This window comes from Mus caroli, unplaced genomic scaffold (assembly GCF_978045245.1).
Source record: "Mus caroli unplaced genomic scaffold, Mus_caroli_1 scaffold_11, whole genome shotgun sequence".
In the NCBI taxonomy this organism is placed as follows: Eukaryota; Metazoa; Chordata; class Mammalia; order Rodentia; family Muridae; genus Mus; species Mus caroli.
Genome location: NW_028227266.1, coordinates 104,076,957 through 104,090,876, shown reverse-complemented (window position 1 = coordinate 104,090,876; position 13,920 = coordinate 104,076,957). Strand labels below are relative to the sequence as shown.

At 42.8% G+C, this 13,920-nt stretch overlaps 1 protein-coding gene across 3 annotated transcripts in view; it reads left to right on the top strand.

Annotated features, from left to right (window-relative positions):
* Nek11 (NIMA related kinase 11) overlaps positions 1-13,920 on the top strand; it is a 259,470-nt gene that overhangs the window by 152,572 nt on the left and 92,978 nt on the right. For all 3 annotated transcript variants that reach the window (XM_021171349.3, XM_021171347.3, XM_021171348.3), the window contains one exon: positions 4,477-4,637. In XM_021171349.3, the coding sequence (XP_021027008.1) occupies positions 4,477-4,637 (161 nt within the window). The remainder of the gene's footprint in view (positions 1-4,476; positions 4,638-13,920) is intronic.

The following is a 13,920-nucleotide window of genomic DNA, read 5'->3' as shown; positions in this document are numbered from 1 at the left end:
CTGCTCACCATTCACGTCCATATTCCTGTTCATGAAGTAGACACTGCCTCATTGTTTATAGCGCCATAGAGAGCAGAAGCAATTGAGGCACAGCGAGCACAGTTCCAGCTCCTCTAAAGTAGGTGGTCTCTCCTAACAGTTTGCTTTAGCATATACAGGGCTAGGATAGGATCACATGTCCCTTATTAAAGTGATTCTGGATGTCCTAAGACACTTTTACTTGAGTAGTTGTTATCAGGTATGGCTCCTGGGCCAGCAGCATCCATATCAGCTTGGAACTTTATAGAAATGAAAATTGTGGGGCTGGAGGAATGGGACAGTGATTAAGAGTACTTGTTGATCTTGCAGAGTACCCAAGTTCAGTTCCTAGAACCCAAGTTGTATGGTTCAAAACCAAGCATAGCTCCAGCTCCAAGGTATCCAGCACCTGCTTTGGGCCTTGGAAATTACACACACACACACACACACACACACACACACACACACACACACACACACACTCATGTGGTACCCAGAAGTACAAAATCAGCATTTTGGGGGGTTGGAACCTAGCACTATGTACCAATTAACAAGTCCTGTAGGTAACCCTAGTACTCTGTCATCTTAGAAGGGATTTGTTTGGGTCTTGACTGAAGTATCTGACAAAGGCCACCCTTTCTGTGGCTTAGAAAATAACTTCTCTTCCCCTCAAGTATGGATTTGTAACACTGGTGTCCAAGCTCGGACAGCCATTATTGGATTGCTTCATAAGTATGCTCTGTCACTGCCCACCCAGCACAGGAGAAATCTGGAATGTGTCTGTTATGAGCCTGACTTCAGGGTGTGAGGAAATTAAAGCTATTTATCACAGTCTGGTTTTCCCTCAATGACAGGAGAAATGAGCCTTAGCCGAACAAGGCTTCAAATTGGGCTCACTACAGAAAAACATGCAGCTTGACAAACACACTTGAATTAGGCTTACATTTGTTTTGATTTTCCTGTTTGAAAACAATTCCACTTCTCAGCAGCACCAAGGTAGTGCAGTGTGCTCAAGAGACACTGCAGATGGAGCCATCCCAGTCTGTCTCATGAGTCAGATATGGGTAGCACAAATCCTGACCCTTGATCACTCTTCCTTCTTAGAAGATCTTAGGTTCAAGAGGGTAAGATACTAAAGCTCTTTGTACACAGCCTGTTATGGGAGGAAGGAAATGGCATTGTTTGCAAGAGAAAAATGTCTGAGTTGTACAGGCATGACCTGGCCAGCTACACAGAAACACACACACTTCATTGAGTATTCTTTACCTTCAAAGCAGTCAATAACCACAATAAAGACCTTATAACCTATGAAGCCTACAGTTTTACTCCCATGTCCTCCTGAGCTGTTTGATGAGAACTTAGAGGTCCTTGTGGACCAGAATAATGATGGGAGAGAATAAAGTGCCCGAGTGTCCCTGCGGAGGCCAGCACAAAGGAAACCAATGGGACATCATTCCGCAGTGTGCCTTTGAGTCAGTTCTGAAAACCTATACAGACTGATTATATTTAAAATAAAGAACATTTCACATTTGGTATGTAACTATGAATGTCTGCTGTATTCCTTCCTGATGTTGGGTATTATAGCAGCTGATGTTCATTGAGTAAAATACCAAAACATGGTGCATAATACCTTGTTTCTCTTGACTGCTCACAGTCACCCCAGAGGCAGATAATCATCTGTAGCTTATAGATGAGAAAATCAGCATGTACAAAGTTGAATTGGTACCCAATGTTGCAGAGCCACTGTTAGTCTTGATGGACATGCAGATATTTTGGATGCAGAAGCCAGCATTCTACCATTGTGTTTCAAGCCACAGATAGAAAAGTCACTTTTTTGTGAGTTTCGAACATCACTTTGAAACATTGACTAGAATGGTGAATACTAAAGTGTCACTCGTAGTTTTAGTGGATAAGTCTTTACTCCTGAAATTTTTGTTTTATTCCTAAAGATTTGAAGTGTGTACACAAGTCTAAACACACTCCTGCAAACTGGGCAGTGATGTAAATCTGCCATACTGTGTCACACTCAAGTCTGGAAGCAAACAAGGGGAAGGGGAGATGAAAAGGAGGTGAGCAGAAGGGAGAAGAAATGAGAAAGTGAGTGAGTGAATGGCTGTAAAAAGAGGCAGAGAGACAGCAGGAGGGGAAGTAGAGGAGCCAGTGAGAGAACAGGCAATTCTTAGAGAGAGAGAGGAGAGAGAGAGAGAGAGAGAAGAGGAAGAAGAGAGAGAGAAGAGGAGAGGGGAGAGGGGGAAAGCCCATTTTTTTTACATCTATGCAAACTGAGTGGAAGTTCTGTGACATTTCTGTGTATACAGATAGATGTTTTCATAAGCAGCTTATTATGGGGTATGCAAGTCACATGACTAGAGTTCCCTTGTATTCGTTTTACTAAGGGAAACAGCTCTGTAAATGTAAGCACCATGCCCAGAGTTTGATATAGAAGCAGGCAGAGGGTGAGTCAAACTGTGATTTTTCTGACCCTATATGACACATTTCCCCACCAGAGAGAACAAAGTAGCAATGGGTTAAAATATAGCACCCTGTGTTGCAAATAAGAACAAAATTCTGTTTATAAGTCAAAATGCTGCAAAGCCTAATCTGGCTGCAGTATAATACCATTATGTAATTTCTTCCTCTCCCAGCCAAAGGTATCTCTCTATTGCCACTCCCCATTAGTAAATTAGAGTGTCCAATGCTGTGCCCCCATAGCCCACCCTTGGCCTTTCTTTGTTGATATTGTTATGTGTACCAAGTCTGTTTCAGTCTGTAGAGATACTATGCCAAGTCACTTCGGTAACTGGTACCAGCTTCCAGTTTACACAGATAATCTTCCCTTTTCTTTTTGCTTTTAAATAAATGCTCTGTGAGGGTGTGAATATAGCCCACCAGAGCAAACTCCATTTGAAAAGCCTAAGTCCATAACCTGTTAGAAAAGAATTGTGTTCTTTCCAGCTTCTGGCTATTATAAATAAGGCTGCTATGAACATAGTGGAGCATGTGTCCTTCTTACCGGTTGGGACATCTTCTGGATATATGCCCAGGAGAGGTATTGCAAGCTGGAAAGAACCCAGATGCCCCTCAACAGAGGAATGGATACAGAAATTATGGTACATTTACACAATGGAGTACTACTCAGCTATTAAAAAGAATGAATTTATGAAATTCCTAGCCAAATGGATGGACCTGGAGGGCATCATCTTGAGTGAGGTAACACAATCACAAAGGAACTCACACAATATGTATTCACTGATAAGTGGATATTAGCCCAAACTTAGGATACCCAAGATACAAGATACAATTTGCTAAACGCATGAAACTCAAGAAGAATGAAGACCAAAGTGTGGACACTGTGCCCATTCTTAGAATTGGGAACAAAACACCCATGGAAGGAGTTACAGAGACAAAGTTTGGAGCTGTGATGAAAGGATGGACCATCTAGAGACTGCCATATCCAGGGATCCATCCCATAATCAGCTTCCAAACGCTGACACCATTGCATACACTAGCAAAATTTTGCTGAAAGGACCCAGATATAGCGGTCTCTTGTGAGACTATGCCAGGGCCTAGCAAACACAGAAGTGGATGAGCACAGTCAGCTATTGGATGTATCACAGGGCTCCCAATGGAGAAGCTAGAGAAAGTACCCAAGGAGTTAAAGGGATCTGCAACCCTATTGTTGGAACAACATGATGTACTAACCAGAACCCCGGAGCTCTTGTCTCTTGCTGCATATGTATCGAAAGATGGCCTAGTCGGCCATCACTGGAAAGAGAGGCCCATTGGACTTGCAAACTTTATATGCCCCAATACAGGGGAATGCCAGGGCCAAAAGAATGGGAATGGGTGGGTAGGGAAGTGGGGGGGGGTGTATGGGGGACTTTTGGGATAGCATTGGAAATGTAACTGAGGAAAATACGTAATAAAAAAATATTAAAAATTAAAAAAAAAAAGAAAAGAAAAGAATTGTGCTGTCTTCCCAGTTTGGCCAAATGTCATTGTTATATATCCTATCCATGATTCCTTTTTTATTTCATTACTGACATTTTTTAAAAAGGAAACTTCTTTAAATGAAGAATATTAACACAATCTCCTTCCCACTATCTCAGCTACAAACTTTTGTGAGTTACATAACAGGGCGCTGATCTGGTTTCTCATCTTTATTTTTCTCCTGACTCCCTTTGTTTTTAATAAGGACTCATGTAAAAGCTCCAAAGGAGATCATTTACTCTTGTCTCGTGGTTTTGTTCTTCTAACTTCAAAGATTAGTGTCCCTCTTTCTGCTGGTTTAATTTCGCTGAGTGATAACTATATCCAGCAGACAGCTTCAGGAAGCTAAGACTCAGCAATGTACTCCAAGGAAGCTTTTCCAGTGCCATTCTCTGAGGCTATGCAAGGGTCCTAGCTCACCCTGTAATAACTTGCATGACTGAGATTGTTGCTTATTTTCTATTTCAGAGATCCCAGAAGACCCACTCGTTGCTGAACAATATTATTCTGATGTCTTTGATTCCTGTTCTGAAGACAGCGAGGAGCAGGAGGAAGAAATGATATTCTCAGAAGCAGGGGGAGACACGAAAGAGGAGGAATCCCCATCTGTGTACAGAACAAACCAACAGGTACAGCCCCTCCTGCTCTGGCCAGAAGAGATGTAGCTGTCCGCGGTGCTGAATAGACTCTGGACTCAGGCTAAGAGTAGAAGTCTTGAACCTGGAGTTGGTGTCAGGTTGCTCAGGACCACTAGGGTGGCTCCATGTGCAAGAGTCTTTGCTTTTGAGAGGCAGAGGCAGGCAGGGCCCCATAGAATTATCAGACTCTGATCAGGACCCTTTTAAGAGGGGAAGGGCTAGGCTAGTTGGTGCAGGAGAGCAGCCTGCCCACTGAGGAGGGTCTCTGTACACCCAGGAAGTGCTGCAGGTATCTCTCTCACAGGCACAGTGGATTTTTTTTTTTCATCACTTTCGTGCCTGTAATCAGATTTTTGGTCTGTTTTAAAATTTTAATGCAAGTACAGATGTATAAAGATTGATTTCATTCTGGAGTTAAAATTGGAATTCTGAAATTGGGAAATGTTCTTTATAGCTTTTTGCAGCCTCTGAGGAGCCTTCATCACATGCAGTACTGGATCTCTCTGCATACATGCTCTAGTAGTAGAACTTCTTAATTAGAAAGGCTGAGCTAGTGTAGATCTAGTAAGCTAGGAAACAGCCCTGGCTTGTACCTTTTTCTTTTGACTTTTGGCGTGGAAATAAAGTTGAATGCAAGCAATTCAACTGTTTTTATTGAAAGAGTTTCTCACTGTGTAGCTCAGGCTGGCATTGAACTTTCAACTTTCTGACTGACCTCCTAAGTGCTGGGAACACCCAAAGCCAGGCACTGAGCCATTCTTAATAAACACTAAGAAATTCATCATAATATTAAATAAAAACCATAAGAAATGTCTCCCATGTTCTGTAGACCAGGAGAGGAAGGGAAATGCTTCCAGGTACATGTAAGTGTAGACCCAGCTAAGACTGGAGAAGTAGCTTAGCGGTTAAGAGTGCTCACTGTCCTTCCAGAGGACCTGGGTGTGGTTCCCAGTACCAAAATGGCACCTGACATCTGTCTCTGTCACACCAGCTGTATACCAATGCTAATGAATCTGATGCTTTTTTCTGGCTTCTGTTAGGACTAGTCGTACATGCAGTGCACAGATATGCATGGAGGCAAAAACTCACGCATACAAAATAAAAAATAGGCAAATAGCTTGAAAATATTAGCATCAAGCAAAGGAAAAAGCTAAGGGAAAGAGAAAACATAGGAGAACGTAAATGACTTATACAGGAGGAGAGGGGCCAAGGGAAATCAGCAAAAACGCAGGACAAAAGAGCGGTGGGGTCCCAAATGCCACAATATCAAGATTCCTTATGCTCATTCCCCTTCCTCCCCAAGGGGCCCCGGGAAAAGAGTACCTAGTACTACAAGTCAAAAATAGGATTTCTGTTTGTTTCTTGAACACCACTACAAACAGTTGAAACAAATATTGCCATAATACTGCATTACCCTCACTCTATGCCTGTGGTGGGAAAACATGACATAAAAAAATGTGTACCCAGTCTTTGCTTGGATCATCATGTGGCAAACTTTGATTTACTAATAGTATAATTTTAAATAGTTTTAAACAAAACAGGGCCAAATCAGAGGTACATATGATTAAAATCTGTTGCAAATATCACCTGAGTGAAGAAATAGAGCTTTGGCAACCCCAGAACTCTTGCCTCTGACCAGTTGTTACTCTAACGCATCTCAGGAAGTCGGGTCGCCTGTAAATGAGTCCAGGCCTTGCCACTTACATGGGGCGCTGTTACTTTGTCCAAATTTCTAAGCTTGAGTGTCTTCCAATGTCCTAACCCATAAAACGAGAGAAAAATGGTTCCTAGTCACATAAGAGCAAATGAAGTCATCAGTTTAAAGCACTTCAGATCATAATTGCACACTTAAATACATACTAACTTAGCCATTATTATGAAAATTACCTAGTTACCTTGTTTATTTTAATGTACTGCCTAAAGTCTTCAATATTAAAATAAAATGTCATGGTTGCAATATTTTTAAAAATTCTTTCTCAATACAGACGATAAATATAAATGACTGCTCTCTGGGCTGTGTATACTCCACGTGTTATGGGACCAATTGTGATTGATTTTAAGTCTGTTGTGTCAAGATGTTCTATCCCTGAGACTCACATGGTTTTAATCAGGCAATGAAACTGGGTCTCTAAGAGAAAAATAGCTCACCTACAGTGACACAGATCCAGAGATATTAGAGCTGTGACCCAGAGTCAGAGTGGTCACAGCCTATTCCTGCTCTGGAAGGTAGAACAACATGGTATGACAGAGATGGAAGTGGGGGGTTACACTATTGTAATCTGTGGTAGAGACAGATAATCACAGCTGCATTTTAATCTAGTATTAGTTCGCTACAGTTTCTTTTTCTTCAGGGATGGTGGGTAAGGCTGTGATGGGCATCTTCCCATTCTGCAGGGATCTTGTATGAGAAGTACACAAATTGTACTTCAGAGCTCAGTGCTGGTACCCCAGTCACTCTTCACTTTGTGAAGTATGTGAAGCTTGCAGCCATCTCTGGAGTTGCCTCTTTGCTTGCTGGCTTTTCCCTTGTAATGGTTTGAATAGGTATGACCCCCATAAATTCATAGGTTTGAATGCTTAGCCATAGGAATTGGCACTATTAGAGGTATAGCCTTGTTAGAGGAAGTATGGAATTGTTGGAGGATGTGTGTCACTGTGGAGTTGAGCTTTGAGGTCTCCTATGTTCAAACTATGCTCAATGAGGCACACAGTCTCCTTCTGCTACCTGCACATCAAGATGTAGAACTCTTGGTTCCTTCTCCAGCACCACGTGTGCCTGACACTGCCATGCTTCCCGCCATGATGGTAATGGACTGAACCTCTGAACTGTAAGCCAGCCCCAATTAAATGTTTTCCTTTATAAGAGTTGCCTTGGAAAAAGAAGGAGATAGAGAAAGTACCCAAAGAGCTGAAGGGGTTTACAGCCCTATAGGAGGAACAACAATATGAACAAATCAGTACCCCCAGAGCTCCCTGGGACTAAACCACCAACCAAAGAAAACACATGGTAGGACTAATGGCTTTATCTGCATATGTAGCAGAGGATGGCCTAGTTGGTCATCAGTGGAAGGAGAGGCCCTTGGTCCTGTGAAGGTTCTATGCCTCAGTATAGGGGAATGCCAGGGCCAGGAAGCGGGAGTGGGTGGGTTGGTGAACAGGGGGAGGGGAGAGGGGATAGGGGGTTTTCGGAGGGGAAACTAGGAAAGGGGATAACATTTGAAATGTAAATAAAGAAAATATCTAATAAAAAAAGTTGCCTTGGTCATAGTGTCTCTTCACAGGATAAACTCTAACTAAGACAGAAGTTGGTACTTGGACCTGGGGTATTCTATGATAGGCCTGACCATGTTTTTGTTTAAAGGATTTAGACTTTGGGACTTTGTGTTAAGAAACCAGTGGAATGCTTTCAGCCCTGCTTAATGGGCCATGCTAGAAGAAGCATGGAAGACGTGGTGCTCGGGGTGATTTGAATGGCAGGGATCAGGGTTAAGAGGTTTCAGAGGACAGGAATTTTATGTGCTGCCTAGAGACCCTTCTTGTGATATTTTGGTGAAGAATGTGGATGCTTTTTGTCCAAAGGGGGAAAAATATGCTTGAGGCTAAATTGAAGAGTTTTAGATTAATTACATTTGCAGAGGAGATTTCAAAACCAGCCTAGTGTGGGCTATGTCCTGTTGTCATTACTTGTCATGCTTATAAAGGTATATAATGATAAGGGGCACCAGGAAGAATGGAGTTAAATCCCTGTGTTCAAGGAGATAAACAGATTAAAGAAAAGCCAGATGTTAGATGAAATAAAGGGAGTGGTGACTTCCGGGCAAGACCCCACCCAGCTAAACTTCCAATTAGTGAAAATGAATTAAAGAAAAGCTTAGGTCCAGGCATGGTGGTATATCCCTTTAATACCAGCACTCTAGAGACAGAGGCAGGAGAATCTTTGAGTTTAAGACCAGCCTAGTCTACAGAGCAAGTTCCAGAGCAGACAAACTTAGGCAGCAAGAGAAACCATCAAAGACAGAAAGCTGATAAAGATGGATTTGAACAAAGGGGCCATGTTACAGCCCCAGCAAGTACAGAACTTGGTAGCTTCAGCCATGTGGTTCTGGCTTTAGGGTCAAGAATAAAAGAACAGGGTTATAGAATCTCCCTCTGCAACTAAAAAAACTTGCTGAGGTCAGGTGTATGATAGGCATCTCCCTGCATGGAGGCCTAGAAAGGTCAATGTGTGAGACTCTGAAGGTGAAACCTGGATTACCTTGGAGACCCTAAGAGGTTAGAGATGCCAAAGCTGTGGGATACTACCAAGGAAAGCTGCTAACAGGAAGTAGAGCCAGCCTAAGAGAAGGAAGTGTGTTGAAGTAAACAAGGCTGAAACGTGTGGAAGATGTAAAGAGACTTATGACATCAGGCAGGAGACGCAGAGTTTGGAGTTTGCCCAGCTGGCTTTCAGTCTTGATTTGGTCTAGTCTTTCCTCACTATGTTCCCTTCCCTGTATTTGGAACAAGGATGGTATGAATCTCAGAACAGACTTGGCCTCTGGACTTTTAAATATTTTTGAGACTGTGATAGACTGGGAAAATTTGAAGTTGGACTTAATGTGTTCTGTATTGTGATATGGCTACAAGCCTGTGGGGGCCAGGGAGTGGAGTGTGGTCCTTTGAATAGGTATGGACCTCATAGACTCATGGGTTTGGATGTTTGGCCCATAGGGTGTGGCATTATTAGGAGGTGTGACCTTGTCGAAGGACGTGTGTCACTGGAGGTGGGCTTTGAAGTCATATATGCTCAAAATACTCCCAGTATGGCACATAGTCTCTTTATGCTGCTTGCAGATCAAGATGTAGAATGCTCCTTCCCTAACACCATGTCTCTCTATACACTGTCATGCTTCCAGCCATGATGACAATGGACTGAACCTCTGAGACTGTAAGCCAGCCCCAGCTAAATGCTTTATTTCCTAAGAGTTGCCTTGGTCATGGTGTCTCTTCACAGCAACGAAACCCTAACTAAGGCAGCCCTTGAACCCTGAGCACGCTAAAGTAGCAGCATACCCATGGACTCTGTGTACATCACCAGATCCAAGCTGATTGTCCTTTCATATTTTGATGTAAAAAGTGCTTTCTGATGGAAAATCAGCTGCAGGCTTCTTTGTGATTTATTGCTGGGTTCTTTGAGCCAACCCTGCTGTTCTTTAAGCAGCATTGCCTCCAAAGCAGTTTTATGAAACATCTAATTACTGTCATTTCTCTACTGTGCTAAGCAAAGCATCAATAACACCTCGATCACAAGCCATTATACTGCTGATAGCTCCTCTGTGAAGTCTGTGGTCACCAAATTGGAATGTCCTCTTAGATCTCAGGAGAGTGGAGTTTACAGCTGTCATCACAAGAGGTTCTCTGTGGCAGCCGTAGGACCTGTCACTGAGGGGTGGTCCATGTACTCTCACAATCATGCCCAAAGGATGCAGGCTGATGCAAGGAGTTATTAATTATGCCTGTCCCTTACGGCCAGGACCATCATTCCCTCTCCAAGACTGAAATATGGCCCAGGACACTGGTAAAAATACACTAGATGGAAGATAATGACTTGGCCCACAATTGTCTCAGGAAAGGGTCTGTCTAATAAAGACTTTCACCCAAGGCTTCCTTTAAAAGGCTCCTCGGAACCCTCATATTCTCTCTCCCTGAGATGAAGGGTTACTGGGGGGCCCCTGCATTTCCAAGCTAATATGGAAGTCCCCCAGTTTGGGGGCGAGGAGTTGGCATTCTCCCAGCACATCGTGGCACTAGGACAAGCTACTGTGCTTGAGTGCAGTGGTTCAGGGTGGTAAGGCCTGAGGTTCCTCTGGGGATACTGGGTCCAGGTTGTCATGAAGGTTGTTGCTAGTACAGGCTTTTGCTGTAGGGAAAACAAAATGGTTTTATCAGTTCATGTGTATTACAGTGATAACACCTTACATTCTTGGAATCCTGATTTTACAGCCAGTCTTTTATATTCTGGGCTATTGCAAGTCCTTTTGGAAAGATGGTAGGGTAGGATGGGATAAGAAGGGAGATGCCTGTGGAGTGGGTTAGTGCCTCAGGAGAGTGGAGTTTACAGCTGTCATCACAAGAGGTTCTCTGTGGCAGCCGTGGGACCTGTCACTGAGGGGTGGTCCATGTACTCTCACAATCATGCCCAAAGGATGCAGGCTGATGCAAGGAGTTATTAATTATGCCTGTCCCTTACGGCCAGGACCATCATTCCCTCTCCAAGACTGAAATATGGCCCAGGACACTGGTAAAAATACACTAGATGGAAGATAATGACTTGGCCCACAATTGTCTCAGGAAAGGGTCTGTGGAGGGCCCCAGATTATGAGCCAGCTCTGAGGGAAGAAGAGATGGGAAAGGAAAGATTGTACAGTTTTGGGAAAGGCTGGTCAGGCTGGTAGGGCACACATGGCAAAGGCTGCTGTCGGCATGTTTGCAGGAGTCCCGTGTTGGGCAGGAATAGCCAGGCCCTAGTGCCCCATCTGAGCCCTCATTGGCTGGAAGCTCAGAGTTCATGTCTCCTGATTCCTGTGATGAATCCTGATAACTGCACTGAGTCCTGTAACTGGGGTGGGAGCTCACTGTGCTCACCATGGGTGAATTATTTCATTCCTGTAGCAACCTTTTCTTATGAGAACTGCATCGGACTAAGCTTTGGCTGGCTCCATGGTTTTTTTTTTTTTTTTTTTTTTTTGGTGACCAAAGAGTGTTTATTTATTTTTTTTTGATTTTTAATATTTTTATTACATATTTTCCTCAATTACATTTCCAATGCTATCCCAAAAGTCCCCCATAGCGCCCCCCACTTCCCTACCCACCCATTCCCATTCTTTTGGCCCTGGCATTCCCCTATATTGGGGCATATAAAGTTTGCAAGTCCAATGGGCCTCTCTTTCCATTGATGGCCGACTAGGCCATCTTTCGATACATATGCAGCTAGAGACAAGAGCTCCGGGGTTCTGGTTAGTACATCATGTTGTTCCAACAATAGGGTTGCAGATCCCTTTAGCTCCTTGGGTACTTTCTCTAGCTTCTCCATTGGGAGCCCTGTGATACATCCAATAGCTGACTGTGAACATCCACTCCTGTGTTTGCTAGGCCCCGGCATCGTCTCACAAGAGACAGCTATATTTGGGTCCTTTCAGCAAAATCTTGCTAGTGTATGCAATGGTGTCAGCGTTTAGAAGCTGATTATGGGATGGATCCCTGGATACAGCAGTCTCTAAATGGTCCATCCTTTCATCACAGCTACGAACTTTGTCTCTGTAACTCCTTCCCTGGGTGTTTTGTTCCCAATTCTAAGAAGGTGCACAGTGTCCACACTTTGGTCTTCATTCTTCTTGAGTTTCATGCGTTTATCAAATTGTATCTTATATCTTGGGTATCCTAAGTTTTGGGCTAATATCCACTTATCAATGAATACATATTGTGTGAGTTCTTTTGTGATTGTGTTACTTCACTCAAGATGATGCCCTCCAGGTCCATCCATTTGGCTAGGAATTTCATAAATTCATTCTTTTTAATAGCTGAGTAGTACTCCATTGTGTAAATGTACCATAATTTCTGTATCCATTCCTCTATTGAGGGACATCTGGGTTCTTTCCAGCTTCTGGCTATTATAAATAGGGCTGCTATGAACATAGTGGAGCATGTGTCCTTTTTACCGGTTGGGACATCTTCTGGATATATGCCCAGGAGAGGTATTGCTGGATCCTCAGGTAGTACTATGTCCAATTTTCTGAGGAACCGCCAGACTGATTTCCAGAGTGGTTGTACAAGCTTGCAATCCCACCAACAATGGAGGAGTGTTCCTCTTTCTCCACATCCTCGCCAGCATCTGCTGTCACCTGAATTTTTGATCTTAGCCATTCTGACTGGTGTGAGGTGGAATCTCAGGGTTGTTTTGATTTGCATTTCCCTGATGATTAAGGATGTTGAACATTTTTTCAGGTGTTTCTCTGCCATTCGGTATTCCTCAGGTGAGAATTCTTTGTTCAGTTCTGAGCCCCATTTTTTAATGGGGTTATTTGACTTTCTGGAGTCCACCTTCTTGAGTTCTTTATATATATTGGATATTAGTCCCTTATCTGATTTAGGATAGGTGAAGATCCTTTCCCAATCTGTTGGTGGTTTTTTTGTCTTATTGATGGTGTCTTTAGCCTTGCAGAAGCTTTGTAGTTTCATGAGGTCCCACTTGTCAATTCTCGATCTTACAGCACAAGCCATTACTGTTCGATTCAGGAATTTTTCCCCTGTGCCCATATCTTCAAGGCTTTTCCCCACTTTCTCCTCTATAAGTTTCAGTGTCTCTGGTTTTATGTGAAGTTCCTTGATCCACTTAGACTTGACCTTAGTACAAGGAGATAGGAATGGATCGATTCGCATTCTTCTACATGTTAACAACCAGTTGTGCCAGCACCATTTGTTGAAAATGCTGTCTTTCTTCCACTGGATGTTTTTAGCTCCCTTGTCGAAGATCAAGTGACCATAGGTGTGTGGGTTCATTTCTGGGTCTTCAATTCTATTCCATTGGTCTATTTGTCTGTCACTATACCAGTACCATGCAGTTTTTATCACAATTGCTCTGTAGTAGAGCTTTAGGTCCGGCATGGTGATTCCACCAGAGGTTCTTTTATCCTTGAGAAGAGTTTTTGCTATCCTAGGTTTTTTGTTATTCCAGATGAATTTGCAGATTGCACTTTCTAATTCGTTGAAGAATTGATTTGGAATTTTGATGGGGATTGCATTGAATCTGTAGATTGCTTTTGGCAAGATAGCCATTTTTACAATGTTGATCCTGCCAATCCATGAGCATGGGAGATCTTTCCATCTTCTGAGATCTTCTAGAATTTCTTTCTTCAGAGACTTGAAGTTTTTATTATACAGATCTTTCACTTCCTTAGTTAGAGTCACGCCAAGATATTTTATATTATTTGTGACTATTGAGAAGGGTGTTGTTTCCCTAATTTATTTCTCAGCCTGTTTATTCTTTGTGTAGAGAAAGGCCATTGATTTGTTTGAGTTAATTTTATATCCAGCTACTTCACCGAAGCTGTTTATCAGGCTTAGGAGTTCTCTGGTGGAATTTTTAGGGTCACTTATATATACTATCATATCATCTGCAAAAAGTGATATTTTGACTTCATCTTTTCCAATTTGTATCCCTTTGATCTCCTTTTGTTGTCGAATTGCTCTGGCTAGGACTTCAAGTACAATGTTGAATAGGTATGGAGAAAGTGGA